This window comes from Dreissena polymorpha, chromosome 6 (assembly GCF_020536995.1).
Source record: "Dreissena polymorpha isolate Duluth1 chromosome 6, UMN_Dpol_1.0, whole genome shotgun sequence".
Classification (NCBI taxonomy): Eukaryota; Metazoa; Mollusca; class Bivalvia; order Myida; family Dreissenidae; genus Dreissena; species Dreissena polymorpha.
This window is the reverse complement of record NC_068360.1, coordinates 12,975,144-12,999,334: the sequence shown is the minus strand read 5'-3', so window position 1 is coordinate 12,999,334 and position 24,191 is coordinate 12,975,144. Positions and strand designations below refer to the sequence as shown.

At 35.3% G+C, this 24,191-nt stretch overlaps 1 protein-coding gene across 3 annotated transcripts in view; it reads left to right on the top strand.

The window, feature by feature from the left end:
* LOC127834583 (leucine-rich repeat-containing protein 63-like) overlaps nt 1-24,191 on the top strand; it is a 28,703-nt gene that overhangs the window by 121 nt on the left and 4,391 nt on the right. The window contains exons 1-9 of one of the 3 annotated variants that reach the window (XM_052360578.1): nt 18-175; nt 12,832-13,526; nt 14,107-14,258; nt 15,219-15,301; nt 15,679-15,714; nt 17,859-17,947; nt 19,225-19,310; nt 20,955-21,038; nt 21,148-21,299. In XM_052360578.1, coding sequence (XP_052216538.1) covers nt 12,851-13,526; nt 14,107-14,258; nt 15,219-15,301; nt 15,679-15,714; nt 17,859-17,947; nt 19,225-19,310; nt 20,955-21,038; nt 21,148-21,299 — 1,358 coding nt within the window. In that variant the 5' untranslated portion in view covers nt 18-175; nt 12,832-12,850. Of the gene's footprint in view, nt 1-17; nt 176-12,831; nt 13,527-14,106; nt 14,259-15,218; nt 15,302-15,678; nt 15,715-17,858; nt 17,948-19,224; nt 19,311-20,954; nt 21,039-21,147; nt 21,300-24,191 lie in introns of those variants that run through there. The other 2 variants (XM_052360579.1, XM_052360580.1) reach the window with 2 other exon arrangements.

The following is a 24,191-nucleotide window of genomic DNA, read 5'->3' as shown; positions in this document are numbered from 1 at the left end:
AATTCAAGCGCGTTCATACACTGATTGTTTTGTTATGGTGACAGCTTCAAAATGGCCGACAAAACGAAATGAAGAATTTTAAAAAACACAGCCCTGGCCTTTAAATTTTAATTACGGTCCAAATTATAACGTATCATTGACAGGAATATTGTAAATGTGAAAAGAACATAAAGAGGTATGAGTAAGAATTATTTTGTGGGCAATTTTAAAATAGATGGTTCTTTGCCAAGCTGAAATAATTTGCGTTCAGAATAACTTCGCTTATTAAGTGTGAACACAAAAGTGCAAATACCAAAATCTCACAATAAATCTGTATATTCACGAGTGCTCTTCCAAACTTAGTATTTGGATTCCCTTCAGTCAGACATATTTATCATTGTAGACTGTTCAGATTGGGTTTGTTTGAGATTATTTGAGACTTCAAAAAAAAACATTTACACTTGCTACACTTTGACAAAGTTGATACTATTTCTAAATGAAATGCCATCAAATAATTTCTCACACAGTAAGAATAGTTATGTATTTACAGAACGTTTTTTTTCTTCTGAGCAGGGGACAAAAATACCACTCGTCCGCTCGTATTGACAAATGAAATCTTAAAAGGACGAGTGAATTTTCCTGAAGCTCTCGTCCAAAAGGACGAGTGAAAATAAGCTGATGTTAAAATATGCATTTTCTGACCAGTAAGACTCATGTTCATTAAATAAAATCATTTTCTTTAAGCATATCTATTCCGAAAGTAGAACGCGAATGAACTGGAAATTGTAATTGTAAATTTCATACAGCAGGTGCACATTGTTATGCGAGACTCTGTCCCGAGTAAATTTTGGCAAAGACCTATAGATAACACAGATTGGAAACTCTCCTCTTCGCGATAGTGATATGCGGTAATATCTAATGGCGGGCGCGGGTCACGTGACATTGATTTTGGAGATGCCGGTGTACCTGTAGATTCTTCCCTGTTCCAGCTACTGTCGGCCATTTTGTTATAAAGCAATCAATTATTCTTCATAATTAGTCGTTAATATTTGTTGTCGTAGGGTATTCTGAGCATGATCTGGTAGTTTATATTATATTGATATTGTTATTAACAATCTTAATGTGTTAATTAGCGTTTTTAGCGCTCGGTTGTCAGTTTGCAGAGCAATGAATGTCTGAAAGCGCAACGTAACGAACTTCGCGTAGTGAGCAAAGTCGGTCGCCGAAAAAAGACATATTGAATATTTTTTGTGTTAATAAATGTAAGTATTTATTTTCTGTGTTGATAATTCTTTAGGTTTTGGTAGTTATTATTCTAATTAATTATTAATTTATCGGAATTTGAAAGAGAACACTGGATTCGTTCATTTTCGATAATTTTTTAAAAATTGAAAGGCCCGAAGCATTTTTTTTTAAACATCTTCATTAAGCATCACATATTGATAACGTAAGATTTTTATGCTAGGTGAGATGTTAATCTATGTATGATTTATAAAAAGTAGACGAAAATGAGGTATTTTAAAGGATTTTGCCTTTGTACAATTTGTACTATTTTATACTGTTATTCCATTCAATCATTTTTCACACCTGTCGCCAAAGCGGTTTGTTTCTTTTTGACAAACTTTTCTATTTCTCATCCCATATCGTTGAAGTAAGATTTTTATGCTAGGCAAGATGTTAATCTAAGTATAAGTTAATCTAAGGTCGCTGTGGAGTAATGGATATGGTGTCCGCCTAGCGACCGGGAGGTCACGGGTTCGATCCCCCCCATGGGAGCGTTCTTTAGATCTCCCCCAAAGACACCAAGTACTGGTTCTAGGCCCAGGAAACGGACTCGAGAGCGTTTATATAAGCCTAAGGCTTTCGATGCAATCGGGCTAAAATAAATAGGTTTAAACTAAACTAATCTAAGTATAGATTTAAACAAACCAGAAGAAAATAATCAATTTAAAGTATTTGGCCTTATACAATGTTGGTACAATTTTAAGCTCTTTTCTTCTGTTGTACAAGATTGCTGTCAAACGTGTTTTTGTTCTTTTTGATAAACTTTTTCATTTTTCATCCCAAATAGATTAAGTCAGATTTTTATGCTTGGTGATATGTTAATCTAGGTATGAATAAACTAAACTGGAGGAAAATGTTCATTTTAAAGGATTTTTGCCTTGTACAAAGATGGTACAATTTTAAGCTCTTTTACCCTATTATACACACATGTCGTCAAAGGTGCTTTGGTTCGTTGTGAAAAACTTCGTCATTATTCACCTCAAATCGAAGAAATAAGATTTTTATTCTGGGTAATATGTTTTTCTTGGTATGAATAAAAAACAAGATGAAAGTACAATGTATGGGTTTAAATTCTCATTTAATATCTTTTATTAGTATTACCAGTTTTCCTGTCAATGTTACACATGCAAGTTAATATACAAACATATTTTAACAGATAGCTGTGAGATTACTATTAAAACACAAACAAAAGCTGTGAGATGACTATAATTGGCCGGCCGCGGCCACTGATCACACAATTAAAGTCAATCAACAACGCAAACTGATAATTGAAGTTAGGATCCCTTCTTTTAATTAATTCTCAAGAATAAAGAAAAAACACACAAAGCATCTTCTTCAGTTCGCTAATTGATCCGACGATTAACACGCGCGTGAAATGTTGTTGTTTTTTCTTTTCGCGAAAACCTAGCCCATGATACTGAAAGCTTAATTTAATTACCAAAAGAAAAAAAACTGGATTACAAAGAAAACTTTAATAACCTATAACTCATAAATAAGATCTAAATAAAAAGAGAATTAAACAATTGAAAAAATCTACACAATCAATATTGAAATAAGTCTAACTGAAACCGTTTTTGGATTGAACGATCATAGCATTTATTATACTGTAATGTTGTTTTAATCAGAGACCTAGATCTATATGTCCACATATATCTATCCGTTTTGAAATAATAATATTTTATAAGTTTTTAACTGTTTGAAATACCAAATTATACAAGAATATTTTATCAGCAATAGCCTTTCAAATAAACTATTCAACAGCATTCTCGCCGCGATTTGGAAGTTCTTAGCGCTATTTCTTCAACGATCGCGGCATTATAAATTCTTATTGTAGGTGAATAAAATCGAGATTTTATAAAAAAAAACATAATTACTCATGTTTCTATGAAACTTTATTTTATAAAAATCGGATCATTATTGACCAAGTTACAACCGCCTTTCATAGAGCAGTAACATTTTGCATAACTTTGCTCGATAATCGTAGCCGTTGCTACTGACGCGTCGCTATCTTATCGCAATCATGATACACCGGCTATCTCCGGACTACTCTGATTGATTCATGGAATAAATCGTCTGCTGATCCTCAGTGTACTTATCGGTTTCTGGACCACGTGACCCCGCAGAGAGATAGCCCGATAAGGCGCGAAGTTTCCAATCTGTGTTATCTATAGGTCTTTGATTTTGGTGTAAACATTGCGTGTCCATGTTGACAGGGAACCATCCGACTGCATTCACTGAAAGTATTGATTTTTAAAGAATTATTTAACCGCGAAGTACGGTTTTAAACCAGTCTGAATTTCTTCTAAAAAATGACTGACATACAAGCGTGCGGGGAGCGATGTTCAAACGTCCGAAACGGAAAGCACACGAGCATTAGATACAGATACAGATACAAGATACAAACTTTTATTTCAAGTCGGTTAACAATAAATAACAGTATAACATTAGCTATGCATAGCTATTGACAGACACATACAAATAGTAATATGGTTATGTACAAGGCATAAATAGATAGATAAATTTTCATATTTCTTGTTATAATATCAAAGGCATATTTAGTTTACTAACAAAGCACATGATAATAACTTAGCAACTATAAAATAACTTAGCAACTATATAATAACTTAGCAGCTATATAAAAGATATAAACACATAAAAAAAAGTAAGCTTGTAATTAAAACATAATTATTTCCTTAAAGGATTTACAATAGTTATGATGAAAGTATATTTACTTATTAATGATTAAGCTTATATATAAAAAAGCATATATCACAGTGTGCATGAAACATAAGAAACATGCAAGCAACAAGCAGCCAAAATTTTAGCAACTTAAACAAGCAAGCAACAAAAAGCCAAAATTTAAGCACTTACATATTTAATGGAAGTATATTTTACTTATAATGATTTAACTTACATATTTATATAAAAATCAGGTTCGTTGCATGAGTAAAAAGAAAAGCGTATATCACAGTGTGCATGCAACACAAAAGCAAGCAAGCAACAAAATCTAAAAAATGTAGCACCTTAAACGAGCTAGCAACAAAAAGCCAAATAAAAAGTTTTTTTTAAGCAACTAAAATATTAAAAATCAGTTTCGTTGCATGAACAAGCATATATCACAGTAAAACAAAGAGCATGCAAGCAACAACAAAAAAGCAAAATTTAGCAACTATGTTTGATACATGCAATAGGAGCAGCAGCAGCTTTCACTGTCCCATGAGCTAACCAAACTGGAGAACTGGTTGAAATGTAATTGGTCCCTGAAATGTTGGGGGAGAGAGTTCCACAGTTTGGCAGCCCCGAAACGGAAAGAGTTGATGCCGTAACTTGATGTTCTTACTTGGGGGATTTCAGCAGTTCTGGTGTATCTAAAAGAATAGGAATTAGATTGAAGATTTACAAGGTCATTAAGATAAATTGGAGTTTGATTATTGACTATTTTAAATGTTTCCAAAATAATTGATCTTAGTCTCCTAATTTTTAATGAAGGCAATTTTGACTTATTCAATAAATCGTCATAGGTTGAAACATAATCGTCATAGATAAATCTTAATGCTCTCTCTTGAATTTTTTCCATTTTCTTTGTATTTACTTCTCCACAGTAATGCCATACTACAGGACAATAGTTAAAACTAGATAGGATAAAAGAATGATAGATGGTAAGTTTACCTAATTTACAAAGGTGTTTTCCAATTCTTTTCAAAACATTTAATTGCCTTGAGGCTTTTTTACATATGTTAGATATATGGCTATTAAATTTAATTTGAAAATCAATTGTGACACCTAATAATTTTACTTCTTCATCACATTTAATAGTAAGATTATTTCCAAGATTGAAGGATGTAATATGTTCTCTAGATTTTTTTCCAATGGCAATGCCTTGAAATTTATCTGGGTTGGCTTGCATTTTATTGTTTGAAAACCAAGCTATTAATGTTTTGCTATCTTCTTCAAGAGTACTAACAACGTCTGTTAAATTCTGTCCTGAGTATGAAAGGGTGTTGTCGTCAGCCTTTAGATAGGTCCATTAAAATTGCAGCAACAAATTAATTTTCATCCAAGGATTTTTTCCAATCTATTATTTTTAAAACTTGCAGTTTGGCAACCATAGCCTTTCCTAAAAGCAGATAAAAAAAGGGTTAAAATGATTGTTAAAATATGTTGTTAATTGTTCATTTATTGATCGTTCGAAGATTTTGGACAGTGTGGGTAAAATACTAACTGGTCTGTAATTTGCTTTTTCTAAATTACTATTTTTTTTATGTAATGGTTTTACTTGAGCTATTTTAAGTTTATCAGGGAATGTTGAATAACTAATACTAGAGTTTATAATAACGGTTAAAGGACCTGTCAGAACAGGTTGAGCTGCCTTCAGCAATTTATTTGATATACCATCAATGCCTACTGCCTTTTTAGTGTTTAGTTTTCCAATTTGCTTTCCTACAAAATCTTCACTGACAGGGTTGAAGGTAAAACATTGATTAGGTTTGATATTAAAGGATATCATAGATATGTTAGGGTGATTTTCATCAACTGTTATGGATTCATTTCCTATGTTTTGTGCCACGTTTACAAAAAAGTTATTAAATATTTCCCCTACTTGTTCTTGATTAGTAATAAGCTTGTCATTTTCGTTTAGAATAGTGTCTTTATTGATATTACTGCCTTTGTTGGTTAAAAAAGGTTTGACAGTTTTCCAGAAATCCTGAGATTTGCATCCCCCTGTACACCTTTCAATGAAGTAATTATTTAAAGATTTACGTTGTATTTTGGTTACAAGATTTCTTTGTTGTCTGTAATTTTCCCAATTTTTTGTATTCTTGTTATTTAAATATTTGTTATGGAGCATTCTTTTTTTATAAATTGCACTTTTTAATTGTTTATTCATATATGGCACTGGTTTCTTTTGGACTTTTTTCATTTTAATTGGTGCATGTTTATCAGCTACATTTAAAAAGTGTTCCTCAAAAGTATTATAAAGTTTATTTACATCTGGTTCGTTAAAGTCGACACGTGATAATTGTGTTTCTAACTCAGTTTGAAAAGAAATGATATCAAAATTTTTTAAACTTCTGTAATTTCGATATTCTCGTCTCTTAGTGGGTATGCTATGTTTTAGCTGCACACCAATAAGATTGTGAACATCACTTAAGCCACAATTAAAGTTACAAGTTTTTCCTAAAAGTTCTGGTTTATTTGTTAGAATGACATCTACCAGACTTGGGTCTGCATATTTCTAAAAACAAGTATGATCTGTAATTACATTTTCTAGGCTAAAGATATCGCATACATCAAGTAATGGTTGACTTTTACTGTTACTCATTATATCATAATTTAAATCTCCAGTCAGTAACAAATGGTCATATTTTTTCATGCATTTATCTAAGATCAAAGTACAATCTTTTTGAAAGGTTTCATTGTCCAATACTGGTGGTTTGTAGCAGCCAAAAACTATCCATTTGAATTTACCAAGTGTAACCTCTATAGAGATCGATTCGATGTTATTAAATTCTAGATTTGTCTTTCTGTCACATGCAATGTCAAACCGTATATATGCAGCTATACCTCCTCCATGTTGGTTTCTATCAGCTCGCCATATGTGGTAACTATCAACTTCAAATTCTGCATCAGGAAAAGAGTCATCTATTTTTATGCCCCCCTTCGAAGAAGAGGGGGTATATTGCTTTGCTCATGTCGGTCTGGCTGTCGGTCTGTCGGTCGGTCCGTCCACCAGGTGGTTGTCAGAGGATAACTCAAGAACGCTTGGGCCTAGGATCATGAAACTTCATAGGTACATTGATCATGACTCGCAGATGACCCCTATTGATTTTGAGGTCACTAGGTCAAAGGTCAAGGTCACGGTGACCCGAAATAGGAAAATAGTTTTTGAATGATAACTCAAGAACGCATACGCCTAGGATCATGAAACTTCATGGGTAGATTGATCATGACTCGCAGATGACCCCTATTGATTTTGAGGTCACTAGGTCAAAGGTCAAGGTTGCGGTGACCCGAAATAGTAAAATGGTTTCCGGATGATAACTCAACAATGCATACGCCTAGGATCATGAAACTTCATGGGTAGATTGATCATGACTCGCAGATGACCCCTATTGATTTTGAGGTCACTAGGTCAAAGGTCAAGGTCAGGGTGACCCGAAATAGTAAAATGGTTTTCGGATGATAACTCAAGAACGCTTATGCCTAGGATCATGAAACTTCACAGGTACATTGATCTTGACTCACAGATGACCCCTATTGATTTTCAGGTCACTAGGTCAAAGGTCAAGGTCACAGTGTCAAAAAACGTATCACACAATGGCTGCCACTACAACGGACAGCCCATATGGGGGGCATGCATGTTTTACAAACAGCCCTTGTTGTTTCTAAAATAAACAGAAGGTCAACAATGTTATCTGTAAGTAATTCTTTGATGTAAATAAATTTGTGTCTTAGACTATTTATATTTAAGCTTGCACAGAATGATGAAGTCAGTAGGATGTTTTTGTCGTAATACATATAGAGAGTCAAATATATTGTCATTTGTCACTGATGTTTCTTGTGAAGAGGAAGGATCTGAGCTTGCAGATAGATCAAAGAAGGAGTCTGCGAAATGGAAGCGAGTACAGGCGTTGCAAGTCCAAGGGGTGTCATTTTTACCCATCTTGATGTAATCATTGGGTGAGATGCCTTCACATTTAATGTGTACCCACTGTAGACAGGTTTCACAAAAGATAGCCCTATGGTTTTTGGCTACAGGTTTATAGCACTGACCACAGGGAAATCGTATCGGACCAGGATTAAGTGCCACGTCACCGCACATGAAAAGTAGCAGGTTAAGGTGTCTTCTTCTATGGAGCTTTATAGGTTGTGATATGGGACAGTTTCTCGAGTGTTTAATGGCGTAATACATAGCACTGTAGAAGTCACAGAAAGAGTCCTGGGAGATAATCAAATTCCAAGGTTTAAGGAATGTTGGCTGATGGTCATAGTGCCACACCGTGTAATAGTCTACTCCACAGTTGTTATTATTTGGAGCTACGTTAATTAGAAAGCTATAGTTTACTTGTGATTCGTTTGTTGAAATCTGTTCTGCCTTGCGACATAGAGTGTCTGTAGAGTCCAGCTTGATAGTAGATGATACCTTTACATAGCTTCTGTTTGCAATTATAGTTACAAGTCGTAGTATACACAAAAACTTCTGTGTTGAGATTTCCATTTCAGGTTTATTTGTTTACTCATTAGAAAAAAGGAAAACACAAAATTGTCTTTATTTATTTATTTTGTGTTCCTCATAAATAATGTTAACTTATTTCACTGCTTAACATTTCTTTTGTGATCAGCTGGCATGAATAACTGAGAAAGCAGCATTTTAGCAGTGATATCAGAAACTTTATTAGTCATATCAGCCCTTTGCAATCTTTATTTCACACATATTTGAAGGATATTGTGTTTGCAGGACGAGTGAAAATTTTAAAATGAAAAGTGAAAAGTTTAGAAATATTTTTGTCCTCTGCTTAGAGAAAGGCAGTGGACTGCCATTTCACAATTTAGACATGAACATTTCACAAATCTTGTACTACACATATCATTGTTTTCTTTTGTAAATGGTAAAGAAAGTGTAGATTGGAAAAAAAAAGTGAAAACAACACCACAGTGTATAGTTGAAATATTCATTTCAGTGCACATCAATCTAAAGCAAGAACATTTTAAGTTATGGGTTTCTTTGTATTAATAATCTTACAACTGACCAATTTGGAAATTCCGAGCCTTGGTAAATGGTGTGCTTTTGAATTTCCCATGCTAGTTGAAAACTCCTTTTTAGCCCTGGTACTGTTGGGATTTTACTCTGTTTTTTACAAATAAAAACATACCTTTTTATGACCCCTTCGAAGAAGAGGGGGTATATTGCTTTGCTCATGTCGGTCTGGCTGTCGGTCTGTCGGTCGGTCCGTCCACCAGGTGGTTGTCAGACGATAACTCAAGAACGCTTGGGCCTAGGATCATGAAACTTCATAGGTACATTGATCATGACTCGCAGATGACCCCTATTGATTTTGAGGTCACTAGGTCAAAGGTCAAGGTCACGGTGACCAGAAATAGTAAAATGGTTTTTGAATGATAACTCAAGAACGCATACGCCTAGGATTATGAAACTTCATGGGTAGATTGATCATGACTTGCAGATGACCCCTATTGATTTTGAGGTCACTAGGTCAAAGGTCAAGGTCACGGTGACCCGAAATAGTAAAATGGTTTCCGGATGATAACTCAAGAACGCATAGGCCTAGGATCATGAAACTTCATGGGTAGATTGATCATGACTTGCAGATGACCCCGATTGATTTTGAGGTCACTAGGTCAAAGGTCAAGGTCACGGTGACCCCAAATAGTAAAATGGTTTTCAGATGATAACTCAAGAACGCATACGCCTAGGATCATGAAACTTCATAGGTAGATTGATCATGACTTGCAGATGACCCCTATTGATTTTGAGGTCACAAGGTCAAAGGTCAAGGTCACAGTGACCCTAAATAGTAAAATGATTTTTGGATGATAACTCAAGAACGCTTTTGTCTAGGATCATGACACTTCATAGGTACATTGATCGTGACCCGCAGGTGACCCCTATTGATTTTCAGGTCACTAGGTCAAAGGTCAAGGTCACAGTGACAAAAATTGTATTCACACAATGGCTGCCACTACAACGGACAGCCCATATGGGGGGCATGCATGTTTTACAAACAGCCCTTGTTATTTCAAGAAATGAAATATTGATGGGGGTCATTTTTTCAGAACAAATTCCAAGAAGCACATCTTGGCAAGAAATGTTGGGCAAATTGATGTTGTTTATAATCATTGAATGTTTTATATAGTTGATAATAGGTTGAATGTGTTCACATTCTCAGAAAAGATGAGTTAACTTTTCCTCATGTTTGTTAACAAAAAGAACATAGATTGTTGTTAAAAATTTTCATTTTATATAACAGAGATTTCGTACCCAAGATTCTGTGTACAATTCTAGTTTGACGCCATTGTATATATGTATCTCTGGAGTTTTCAAAAACAAAGTTATGTGCAAACTTCCAATCAATATTATTAAATATTTCATTCCATTTATTTTTACTTGTAGGTTTTTCTTCATTAAATGAATATGTGCTATATATTGATTTATTTGGTTATATTGATTTATTTCACAAATCTAGCAAGGCCACAATACTTGACAGAAACAGACATTTTTAACTGTGAAAATCTGACTTTTTGGGCTTAAAATTGCTAAAAATGGCCATCTCACAATACAAAATTACAATTTGATTTAATATTTTACATAAGGGAGGCATGTTGTTTATTATTACTTACTAGAAGATATTTTCCCACACAATTTTACTGGTGTATATTTTGTTTAACAGAAAGAGAGAACAGTTGTACTTTGACCACAAAGTAAAATTAATTGCATTTGATATTTTGTTGAATGAATCTTTGATTTGCACCCAAATAAACTTGTACACATTAATAGGAATATGTGGTTAATTAAATTTAATTCTGTATTTACACTTTTTAGAAAAGCATTTATTTTCATCAGCATGCAAATGAACATGTTTTATACTAATTGACATACAGTTGTTCCTATATTGATAAAAAACAAAATCAGCGAATGCATGAAGCAATACTTATTGCTTCCTTACATAACTTCGTAACATCATTTTCTCTTACTTGTATGCATGCCTATTTACCCAAATAATACTAATGCCCATTGAATAATAATTCATTTTGCACACAAGATCTCAAGGGCTATTTATCAAACTTTGATGAAACTTTATGTGCACCATCCCTATAGCCTAGGATGGTGATGCACACATTGTCAAGTTGTTCAGCCGCAATAATTTTTTCAGGAAGTATTACCCTTGCATTAATTATAAAACGTGTTTTAGTGAAGTTTTATGTTTCTGTTTGAGATTTTATGAACTACTAGTGATCTAAAGTTGACAACATTTTGAATTTGGTAATCTTATAGGCTGGACATGCACATAACATCAGGTCATTCCGTATCAGTTATTTTTTAGGGAGTTATTAACATTTGAATATCATTTGTTTCTGCATGAGATCTCAAACACTAATGATCCAAATTTGAAAATGTTATATGTGGCTTAGACTGGACATGCACATATTGTCTCATCATTCCAGCCTTCATGTCTCTTCAAAAATATTGTTCAGATGATGATCTTTTAAATAATTATTATACCCTCATTACCATTGGTAATGGGGGCTATATAAGAGTCACTTTGTCAGTCTGTCGGTCTGTCACCAAAATTTCATCCGATCTGCACCAAACTTGGTCAGAAGTTGTATCTTCATTGTAGATGATGTCTAGGTCAAGTTTGAATATGAGTCATGCCAGGTCAAAAACTAGGTCACGAGGTCACTTAATGCGTTGTACACAAATTTGTCCGGACCATAACTATGTCATTTATTGTTAGATTTTAAAATGACTTGGTACATTTGTTCACCATTATGGAGAGTGTCCTGCGAAAAAAGTATGTCGATATCTCCAAGGTCACACTTGGAGTTCAAAGGTCTTGAGCTTGTCTGTGCCATAACTTTGTCATTTATTGTGAGACTAAAACCATTTGGCACATTTGTTTGCCATCATTGGACGGTGTGTCATGCGAAAGAATTACATCTATATCTCCAAGGTCAAGGTCACACTTAGAGTTCAAAGGTCAAAAATTGCCATAAATGAGCTTGTCCGGGCCATAACTATGTTGTTCATTATCAGATTTTAAAATCATTTGGCACATTTGTTTACCATCATTGGATGAACGTTGTGACATACGAAAGAATTACGTCGATATCTCCGAGGTCAAGGTCACACGTTGAATTCAAAGGTCACAAAAATTGCCATAAATGAGCTTGTTCGGGCCATAACTATGTCGTTCATTGTGAGATTTTAAAATCATTTGGCACAATTGTTCACCATCATTGGACAGTGTGTCATGCGAAAGAATTACGTCAATATCTGCAACGTCAAGGTCACACGTTGAGATCAAAGGTAAAAAAGATCCAATAATGATCTTGTCCGGGACATAACTATGTCATTCATTGTGAGATTTTAAAATTATTGGTACATTTGTTCAGAATCATTGGACGGTGTGTAATGCGAAAGAATGCCGTCAATATCTCCAAGGTCAAGGTCACACTTGGAGTTCAAAAGTAAAAAATGGCCATAAATGAGCTTGTGCGGGCCATAACTATTTCATTCATTGTGAGATTTTTAAATGATTCTGTACATTAATTTTGTTCACGGTCATTGGACGGTGTGTCATTCGACCATAAATGATAATGGCATAATAATTCTTAAAAATTGCCATAAAGTAGCTTCTCTTGTTTTGTGAAGACAGCATGCAAAATATTCTGTGTCAATGCAGCATGTGGGGGTATATGGCTGTGACAAAGCTCTAGTTGGCTCAATTTTTACTTCCCATGCTTTCAATTAAACCATTCATTTATAATGGGCATCTCATTGGAGCATTATATTAGGTTTACTGATTCTCTTATTTTTACTTGTAGGTAACTTGTCGAAACCAGAATGGGTAAGCAGTTGTTAAGACGTCCCAGGGCACCAAAACCATTGCCACCTTTGCCTGACACACCTGCACCTAGCACTCATGGTGTAACTACGAAACTCAATGACTACTTTGAATCTATTGATTTTAATATTGACGATGACGGAAACTACAAATCTCGAGATGCCACGACTATTCGACATTCTCCAACTCCAAGTGTTGTGCCAAGCTTAGTATCCCCACCACCGTCAGAATCTTTGCATCGCAAGTCAGTGTACAGGACAGCGTACCCCTCACGCCAAAGCAGGATGTCTGGAGTGAGCAGGGATGAAAAGAAATTTGTTCTTGATCCCTTGTATAGGGACCACACAAGCTTGGGAACATACGTTGATGGAAAGTCCCTGGTCAAACCCTACAAGCCAAGGGGTCCAGACAGCCTGCCAGCTAGACAACCCAGAAAACACCCTGAGATCACACATGCCATAGACATTGTAGATGATATCAGGTTTTATCATCCACCTGCATTTACACTGAACAATTTTATAGTGAAAATGTCTGACATTCATGGAATACCTTATCAGAAGGTGTACGGATATGTGTCCTCGAGAGAAAACTATATCAAGCTGACTAAGATGATTGCTGATGAATTCATCAACCCAACAAATCACGAAATTAGCCTGCAGCATTTAACTCCAGAAGGTTAGAATTTTGTTGGAGTTTGTTTAAGCTAATTTTAAAATGAGATCTACATTCAAGGCGTTCCCCAGGCCATTTTAGTGCCCTGATCTAAGGGCGTTTGAAGTCTGACTTGTACCTATCTGCGGCACCTACAAATAGTGCTGCCCTTATATAGCAATCCCCTTTTGCTATGATGACTGCAGCAGTGTTAACACATTGTTGTGGCAGCTTTTCTCTGATGTTAAAGTGGTATTTTGTACTTGCAGAACCACAACATCCACTTAAGCTGCCATCAGTCACTGTGTTGCAACACCTCTTCAAGCAAAGTTTTGTCACACTGTAAAATCAATATAAGCTAATATAAATGCTAATATTAATGTTAAGTCAATAGCTATGAAATAATATCCTTAATAATATGGCAACAAAAACTTAATTGGAATTCAGAAACCGTCAGTGCCGATTGGCCTGAGACTGTACATAGTCATTAGTAATTAAATACTAAGTATTACTTATTTTGAAACTTGCTACAGTATTTTGATTACTGTAGGATTATTTATTGACTGTAAAAAAACATGAACCAGAGGGTTACATACTACTTTAGGTCAGGAGATTCCAGCTGCTGAGCCCCGAATCCCCCAGCGACAGTTGCTCATTGAGATGGCCTCCATGATCAAGCTGCATGTCCGAAGTCTCATGAACACGGAGGTTAAGTCTGTCATAAGACCACTTCCAAAATATGCCCCAGGACATACCGTAAGTTTCATGCTGTTTTATCCCATGGTCATGGCCTCGATAACTGTAGTTAACAATTATCAACCAACAATTAACCAGGTTGTAAGGCACAGACAGACTTTTTTCCTTTTGCTATCTATAACATACCAGTGATTTGTTTTGCTTTTATTTGTTACAGCCTGTGCCATTTGAATTGGGAAAATTAGCGCGATAAACCGTGACATTTGGAAAAATAGCGCGATAAACCATGAAATTGGGAAAAATTAAGCATAATAAATATGATTATAATTAACAGAATTAATATTGTGTTTAAGTGCATGTTCAGGGGGTTTTCTAGCCATTTTGGGAAAAGGAGTCTAGTAAAATTGGGATTTTTTTAATCAATAAAACTGGCAAATTTGGGCATTTTTTAACAACAAAGAGGACTAAATTAAAGATATATATTTTGTAGGATGTTTGAAAAATAAAGTTGAGATCTAGAGTTCACAAATCATAATTGAGTCATAAGAGACTTCTTTCTTTAAAAAAAAAAATTGAAATTGGGCGTTTTTTGGGAAAATTTTGTCAGATCTTTGGGGAAAAAACATGAAATTTTGCGATTGGGAAGCAGACGAAAATCGGCGGTAATTTTGAGCAAAAAAATCACTGCATACAATGTCACCTTACGGTGTATGCTTTCATCCTATGGCTGTGTTATATCATATGTTGTGTGTATGTTATAAAATCACCTACAGGGATGCATTAAAGTGTAGTTTAATTTATTTTTGTTGACATGAAATTTCATGGACTTATTAAATCTGGTATTTTCATTTTATCTTAAATTTCTACTCTTTTTTTTTATAAATAATTTCTGATATAAGACTTGGATTTGAATGTTCATTGAACATATGATTTTGTGTTTGAGGGGACCAACACAAATTTAAAAATGAGTGTCCAACAAAAAATATATATTTTACAGTATGTGTTGGCTATATGTTGAAGGTTGGTCAGGCACCACACACAGAGATCATCCTGGTAGAGGACGACACAGTGGAGATCAGCAGTCAGAACCAGGTCATCAAGCAGTAAGTACCCTACCAATAACCATGGCAGCCAGGTCATCAAGCAGTAAGTACCCTACCAATAACCATGGTAACCAGGTCATCAAGCAGTAAGTACCCTACCAATAACCATGGTAACCAGGTCATCAAGCAGTTAGTAAGGCTAGACATTTATTTAAGAGGACATTTAAAACTTTAGATCTTATCTCTCAAACCAAATTTGCCATGCTATATATTTGGCATTTTAAAACAACAATAAATAACTGTTAAGTATTTTTAAATAATAATAATTGAATAAATATATCTTGTGATAATTTTATAATACATGCAGCCATAATGTTATTTTATAGTGACAGTACTGGTTCACGAGTTAAAGTTATGTATTGTACAATTTGTACTAGATCAAGAGAGAAATCTAGAATCAAGGAGTACATTGCGTAAGCCAGTTGTGACATTTTTCCCCTTGTATACATTGCATTATTGACTCTTACAGTTCAAACATTCCATGAATTATATTAATCCAGGCAATATCTGCTTTATACCAATTTTCTTAAGCATTAAAATGTAATAACATCAAAAAATAATTTAACATTTTACGTTGTTCACTGGTCAACTTTAAAAGTAACCTTATTACTATCTGGAATACTTTTAATTCAAATTAATGTGAAAAGTTGGTTGCAAATTGGAGGAGAAGTGTGGATGTCTGTCTGTATTACGATCGTTAGATGCAACCTTGTCCATAGAAGTCCTTTCCTAAACATTTTTATGCGTTGTTTAAACATAGGATATTAAGTTGTGGGATTTGTATAATTATGCTCCCCGAAATAAAATTTCGGCGGAGCATGCAGTTGCCAGTTTGTCCTTCCTTCCTTTCTTACTTCTTTCCGTCACACTTTTGTTACCGTTTCTCATAGCGCCTTCAATACTTTCCCGATCTCTTTCATTTTTGGCATGTAGGTACCTTGCATGGACCTCTACCTTTTGATGAGGTTTGAGGTCACTGGGTTCAAGGTCAAGGTCACTGAGGCTAATAATAGATTTTCCGTCACGCTTTTGTACAGTTTCTCATAGGGTCTTCACTACTTTACCGATCTCTTTCATATTTGGCATGTAGGTACCTTACATGGACCTCTAGCTTTTGATGAGGTTTGAGGTCACTGGGTTCAAGGTCAAGGTCACCAATGCTAATAATAGATTTTTTTAGGTTGTTATTAACACCTAGATTGACAAAGCGCATCATCGGGGAGCATCCATCGTTTCCAACGATACTTGTTTTTCATTTAAACTTACAGATGTATGCTCCTTTTTATGCCCCCGGATTGAATGATCGGGGTTATATTATTTTTGGTCTGTCTGTCTGTCTGTCTGTCTGTCTGTCTGTCATTCTATGTGTCACAAAACTTTAACCTTGGTCATAACTTTTGCAATATTGATGATAGCAACTTGATATTGATATTTGGCATGCATTTGTATATCATGGAGCTGCACATTTTGAGTGGTGAAAGGGCAAGGTAATCCTTCAAGGTCAAAGGTCAATTTAAAAAAGAAATCAAAGTGGTGCATTAGGGCGCATTGTGTTTCTGACAAACACATCTCTAGTTCAGCTTAGAATATATAACATGTCACTGGCTACCATCATGACATATGGTGTTTGGTGGTGGGTTGGAGTATCTGGCTTTGAACATTTCATTATGAAGAGTCAGTTGTACCCAGTACTATGCAAATAGTGAACAACTACAACCACAAGCTATTTATTTTAAATTATTGAAATTAGGTTCTTGTTTTCTATTACATTTAAATAAACATAAAATCCATTTACAAAGGTTTTATTTCAATTTTAATCAAGAGATTGTACATTTTGCACATACATTTCCTTTAAGTGTGTAGTGCCAGAGATTTTGCCTGGATTTTTTCACACTATGTTGATTGTTCTATTTACAAAGCCCACAGCATTACTGTTTACCCTTTGTGTTTATTTTATTCATTTGTCTAAAATGATCACCAGTGTTTTCAAATTCACTTAACAGTTATCCCATGTTATATTGAATTTTATTAAACATTTACTGTTATTACATTAAGTTAATTTATATTTAATTTTTCAAGTAACTTAACATCAGGAAGGAAACTAATAGTATTTGTGTATGTTGATCACTTTGCACTAACAAGGATAGACTTATTTCAATAGGATTTACAACTGTTAATCTGAATTTAAGTCAAAGTCAGGATAGGTAATCATAACTTTAAATTTATATTTATTATACAAATATAGTTTTTACAATAATGAATAATATATATGTCTTATATTTAATGTAAATGTAGTATCTCTCGTTAAACTATTTGAACAGATAAACATACTGGTTGTCCTTGTTAATGTTTATACTGGTTGTCCTTGTTAATGTTTAAATTGCTATCTTGAATGGTCATGGTGTAAATGGGGAAAATGCTGCTGTTTTTTATTTGGGAATCCATTTTAATCATATATGGGACTAAGACCGTGTATGTTCATTATTGTTTGGGTTCCAGATCTAGCGTGAAATGTTAAGGAGTCACAAGTCTTGGATATTCTCTAATATTATTTCAGACAAACTGAGCTGCCTGCCAAAGACGCAATGTTTCACTCAGCCCGATCCAAGTTCTTCCAGGGCGCAGGACGAAGTCAATCTCCTTTCAGTAAGTTTTGTAGATGAGCATATAAACTGATGCTTTTTTACAGGTGATAAAAGTTTGTGTGCGGAAAAATGTGTTTAATACTTGTGTCATATTCTTTTGAAATCCCTTAATTGTAGGAAAGCTGGATTAAGATATTGTCATGCTTCTTTTGCACCAATAAGTTTGCATAAATAATGTTAAACTTTTGTTAATTATGCAGATATGTTTTCAAAACAAAACTAGACAGACGTTTACATTAAAGCTAAAAAAATGTTATTTAATTGTTAGCTCACCTGAGCACAATGTGCTCATGATGAGCTCTTGTGATCGCCTTATGTGCGTTGTGCGGCTTCAACATTTGCCTTTTTAACACTCTAAAGGCCACATTGTTTGTGGGATCTTCAATTAATTTGGTCAGAAGATTTGTCCCAATTATATCTTTAACAAATTTGAAAATGGTTTCGGTTGGTTGAAAAACATGGATGCCAAGGGGCGGGGCATTTTTCCTTATATGTCTAAGTAAAACCTTGTTAACACTCTAGAGGAAACATTTATTGTCTGATAATTGTAAAAGTTGGTCAGAAGATTTGTCCTAATTATATCTTGGATGAGTTCTTAAATGGTTCGGGTTGGTTGAAAAACATGGCCGCCAGAGGTCGGGACATTTTTCCTTATATAGCTATAAATGGCTTTGGTAACCTTGTTAACACTCTTGAAGCCACATTTATTGTCCGATCTTCATAAAACTTGGTCAGAAGATTTGTCCCAATGATATCTTTGACAGGTTTGAAAATGGCTTCGGTTGGTTGTAAAACATGGGTACCATGGGTGGGGGGCATTTTTTCTTATATGGCTAAAGTAAAACCTTGTTAACACTCTAGAGGCATTTTATTTTTTTTTTGATCTTCATAAAATTTGGTCAGAAGATTTGTGCCAATGATATCTTCGACGAGTTCAAAAATGGTTCCAGTTGGTTGAAAAACATGGATGCCAGGGGGCGGGGCCTTTTTTTCATATTTGGCTATAGTAAAACTTTGTTAACACTCTTGAGGCCACATTTATTGTCTGATCATCATGAACTTGGTCAGAAGATTTGTCCCAATGATATCTTGGGGGAGTGTGAAAATGGCTATAGTTGCTTGAAGAAAATGGCCACCAGGGGGCAGGGCATTCTTGTTTAAATTGAATGCTATGATCTGTTTATAATAAATATAAGTTTTTAATATGCATGTTCAGGATTCTATCAAAAGTGAAATATATTGCGCTGATTATTGGGAAGCATTGTTTGTTGATTTCAGCCTCCCAGGAAGATGGTATCATATCTCCATCAGAGATCGCTATCCTGGACTCGCTGATACAGGGTGGCAAGGCTCTCAGTCTCAAGGTACAAATATTGCCCTTCAACATCTAGTCTTATGGTACGCATATTTTGCCTTCAACACACAGGTAGGGCTGTCAGTCTCAAAGTACAAATATTGCCCTTCATTACACAGAGTGGGCTTTCAGTCTCAAAGTACAAGTATTGCCCTTCAATACACAGAGTGGGCTTTCAGTCTCAAAGTACAAATATTGCCCTTCAATACACAGAGTGGGCTTTCAGTCTCAAAGTACAAATATTGCCCTTCAATACACAGAGTGGGCTTTCAGTCTCAAAGTACAACTATTGCCCTTCAATACACAGAGTGGGCTTTAAGTCTCAAAGTACAAATATTGCCCTTCAACACACAGAGTAGGCTTTCAGTCTCAAAGTACAAATATTGCCCTTCAACACACAGGGTGGCCTTTCAGTCTCAAAGTACAAATATTGCCCTTCAATACACAGAGTGGGCTTTCAGTCTCAAAGTACAAATATTGCCCTTCAATACACAGAGTGGGCTTTCAGTCTCAAAGTACAAATATTGCCCTTCAATACACAGAGTAGGCTTTCAGTCTCAAGGTACACATATTGCCCTTCAACACACAGAGTGGGCTTTCAGTCTCAAAGTACAAATATTGCCCTTCAACACACAGAGTAGGCTTTCAGTCTCAAAGTACAAATATTGCCCTTCAACACACGGTGGGCTTTCAGTCTTAAAGTACAACTATTGCCCTTCAACACACAGGGTGGGCTGTCAGTCTCAAAGTACAAATATTGCCCTTCAACACACAGTGTGGACTTTCAGTCTCAAAGTACAAATATTGCCCTTCAACACACAGGGTGGCCTTTCAGTCTCAAAGTACAAATATTGCCCTTCAATACACAGAGTAGGCTTCCAGTCTAAAAGTACAAGTATTGCCCTTCAATACATAGGACTGGCTTTAAGTCTGAAAGTACAAATATTGCCCTTCAACACACGGTGGGCTTTCAGTCTCAAAGTACAACAATTGCCCTTCAACACATAGGACTGGCTTTAAGTCTGAAAGTACAAATATTGCCCTTCAACACACGGTGGGCTTTCAGTCTTAAAGTACAAATATTGCCCTTCAATACATAGGACTGGCTTTAAGTCTCAAAGTACAAATATTGCCCTTCAATACACAGAGTAGGCTTTCAGTCTCAAAGTACAAATATTGCCCTTAAATACTGAGGGTTCTTGATGTGCGGTAAAAATGCCAGAGGAAAAAATGCCAGAAGTAAAGTGGTTAAAATGGTAATTTGCTTCAGCAGTTGAATAACATAAATTTACTTGTCAATAAATTAACTTATTTACTTCTCAATAAAACGGCCTGTGTCCATTTAGTAATAGGTTTCAAGACAAATCTTTATCTGTTGACAAATAATAAAAACTCCCACCATTTTTGTGATGTTGACATCATGGTCGACAATAGCCATCAAAGTGGGCACCATGAATTGATATTTTCTTCCTCAACTGTTCCTTATTCAAAAATTGCCCACCAAATTGTCAGTTTTGGAAACATCATTTGATTAAGTTCATTAACATTATTTTGATTCATACATTGATGATTGTGGTTCACACATAAACTATATCCTGGAGCAATTCTATGATTATCATCTCTTTAGTTAACAAACAATACATTTACATTTCAGGCCCACTTCATCTGTGAAATGCCTGATATTTCCCCGCTGGTGAGGAATCTGGTGTACCTGAACTTGTCGTTCAATGATTTCACTGTGAGTACATTGCCTTGAATAGGGGCTGTTTATTATAAGCATATGTTTCATTGGTGCTTGTGACTTGTTCAAGTTTATGTGATGATGCAAAAGAGCCCCTGTATTTCAGACGTTCCCAGCCGCAGTACTTGGCATAAGCCAGCTGCAGATATTGAAGCTGCGCAACAATCCCCTCACAGACCTGCCTGCAGACATACACAGGCTCAAGAATCTGAGAACACTGGTTGTCTCCTTCTGCATGATTCAGTCTCTACCAATTAGGTATATTAGCTGGACATTGCAGTCATTGTTAAGTCATTACCATTTAAGTATGCTACTTTACATTACAGACATGGTTCAATCTCTACCAATTAGATATGTTACCTTAGATTGCAGTCACCATTCAGTCTCTACCAATTAGATATGTTACTTGGACATGGCAGTCAATGTTAAGTCATTACCATTTAAATATTTTTCTTTACAATACAGACACTTTTCAATCTCTACAAATTAGTTACATGTATGTTACCTTAGATGGCAGTCACCAGTAAGTCACTACCAATTAGATATAATATTAGCTGGACATTGCAGTTGTGGTTGCATACAATTTTCATACAAGTTTGTGAAACAAACTACCGGTACTTAAACATGTTGCAATTGATTCAATTTAGACTTATAACAAGCATGAAGTGTCGATGTGAAAGACATAATTTTCACATGCAGTGACTTAGCAATCGGCATAATACAAATTTACATTTGTGAAACTTCTTTAACATTGCTCAAGCGCTTAAATTGAAACTTCAAACATGTCATCACCATCAAGTGAACATGTGCAGTACTTAATTTGTGTGTGAAGTTATCCTTTTATTCCTTTTCTTGCACTTGAACTGAGCCATGGGGATGTAACAATTGTATAAGTTATTGGAGCACATTTCTTCTATATTTATCATGTGATCCAACCCATGCGAAAGACATCGGACCTCGGACATTTCCGATAAAATTTGCTGAGGTCCTGTTCTATTCCCGACATTGTCGGACCTTGTGTCCGACCATAAATAAATTGTGTGTTTTGATAAAACAATGAAAACGAAACTTGAATATTAACAAATACCGAGTTCAATGTTCAAAACCAAAATATGACCAGTATTGATGCTAATGTGATTCAGAATTTTATAAACACAAAGTCCGCCTTTTTTTTGCAAGTGCTTATGAAAAGTGAATTTTTGGAAGGGATCATTCCCATTTAACATGCGTAAATCAAGTGACGCAATGTGCGAGCATATTCATATTCACTGGTAATATTTGATAATAACGACCAATCAATGAGCGACTTTAATTTAATTTATAATTCATAAATTTACGTATTTTGTCTATAGTTTCAATGTGTCAATAATATCTCATTGTGTGCATTAATGCCTATGTATTTTTATGCCCCCCTTCGAAGAAGAGGGGGTATATTGCTTTGCTCATGTCGGTCGGTCGGTCTGTCGGTCTGTCCGTCCACCAGGTGGTTGTCAGACGATAACTGAAGAACGCTTGTGCCTAGGATCATGAAACTTCATAGGTACATTTATTATTTTATTTTAAAATACTACATGTACCGAGTTGCACGTCTATATATAGTAACGGCACATGGTCTGTTTTGACACTCACGCTTAAACCTTGCCATGCGTGGAACTCAACTCTGTCAGCAAAAATTTCGTGCTCTTATTAAAACACAGGCTTTACATGGCATCATGTGTAGTGAATGGTGCAGATGCGTACAAATAGACTTAAATAATATTATCACGTGGCTGTAGAAAAATGTGTAATTCAGTTCTAAAAATGGACATGATGAAATATACTGCTATTTAAATTAAATTGTTACCGCATGCAATTTGTAACGGGTATTGTTTTCACAACTTACTCACCATAAGTTATTAATTGCTAACCATTTGCATTTAATTTCTCATAAGGAACAATGATTGTTTAAGTAATTGTTTATGGTAAATAGGTGCGATGATACCCGACACCGTCTTTCATATACTGTTTAATTACCATTGGATATTGCGTAAATTTTAAAACTGTGATTTTGTGTAAATTAATCTGCGATAAACGCTAACTTTAAGACTGACGTCGATCAAAAATAATGATCGCCATTTATCCCTGCCCTTATGATACGCATTCTCGTTACCGATTGGACGCTTTGGCGACTGAAGTTACCCTAGAAGTTTTCGTGGTGCATCTGTGTCAGCATACATGGCTGTGTAATGTGACTATTATTCAATATTAGACAACAATATGAGTGCGGATTATCGGACGTCCGAGTTTCCGCCATTTGTTAAAGGACGTAATACGGCCGATTTTTGGCGTAATTTACGGCCGGTAGTGCTGACTAAACGGGCATAAATTTAATTGTTATTTTATTGTATTTAGAGTTGTTAAACATTGTGAACATCATAATGATAAAAAACTATACCATGTATTTTTATTGTTTGTTTAAAGCAGAATAAAGTCCGGTAAAATGCGGTGAGGTCCGGTACATTTTAAAAGTTATCGGACCTCATGTCCGGTAAGATATTTTTTTGTCTTTCGCATGGGTTGTGTGATCTAATTGAAACTTCAAATAAGTTATCAGCATGATGTATAGATATACAAGATAAAATGTAAACACTTAGTAAACCAACTATTCCTGTGTTAATTTGCCTTAAACTTAGCAATAGCATTATTTTGGTGAAATAACTTTGTTGATGTCGAAATATGTTGTCAGTAAACAGCTTTTAGGATTTGTTACAAAATCTTTTTTTTGTGACGGAAAATTGTGTGACAAAAAGATAAGACACTTATTATCTTTTCATACCATATACTTATTATGCCCCCCTTCGAAGAAGAGAGGGTATATTGTTTTGCACATGTCGGTAGGTCGGAAGGTCTGTAGGTCGGTCGGTCCGTCCGTCCACCAGATGGTTTCCGGATGATAACTCAAGAACGCTTACGCATAGGATCATGAAACTTAATAGGTACATTGATCATGACTGGCAGATGACCCCTATTGATTTTGAGGTCACTAGGTCAAAGGTCAAGGTCACAGTGACTCATTCTTGGATGCAGTTTAGGACCACATTTGCAGATTATATTATGTACTGTTGTGGTGGGGTCTCCGTCCGTCCACCAGATGGTTTCCGGATGATAACT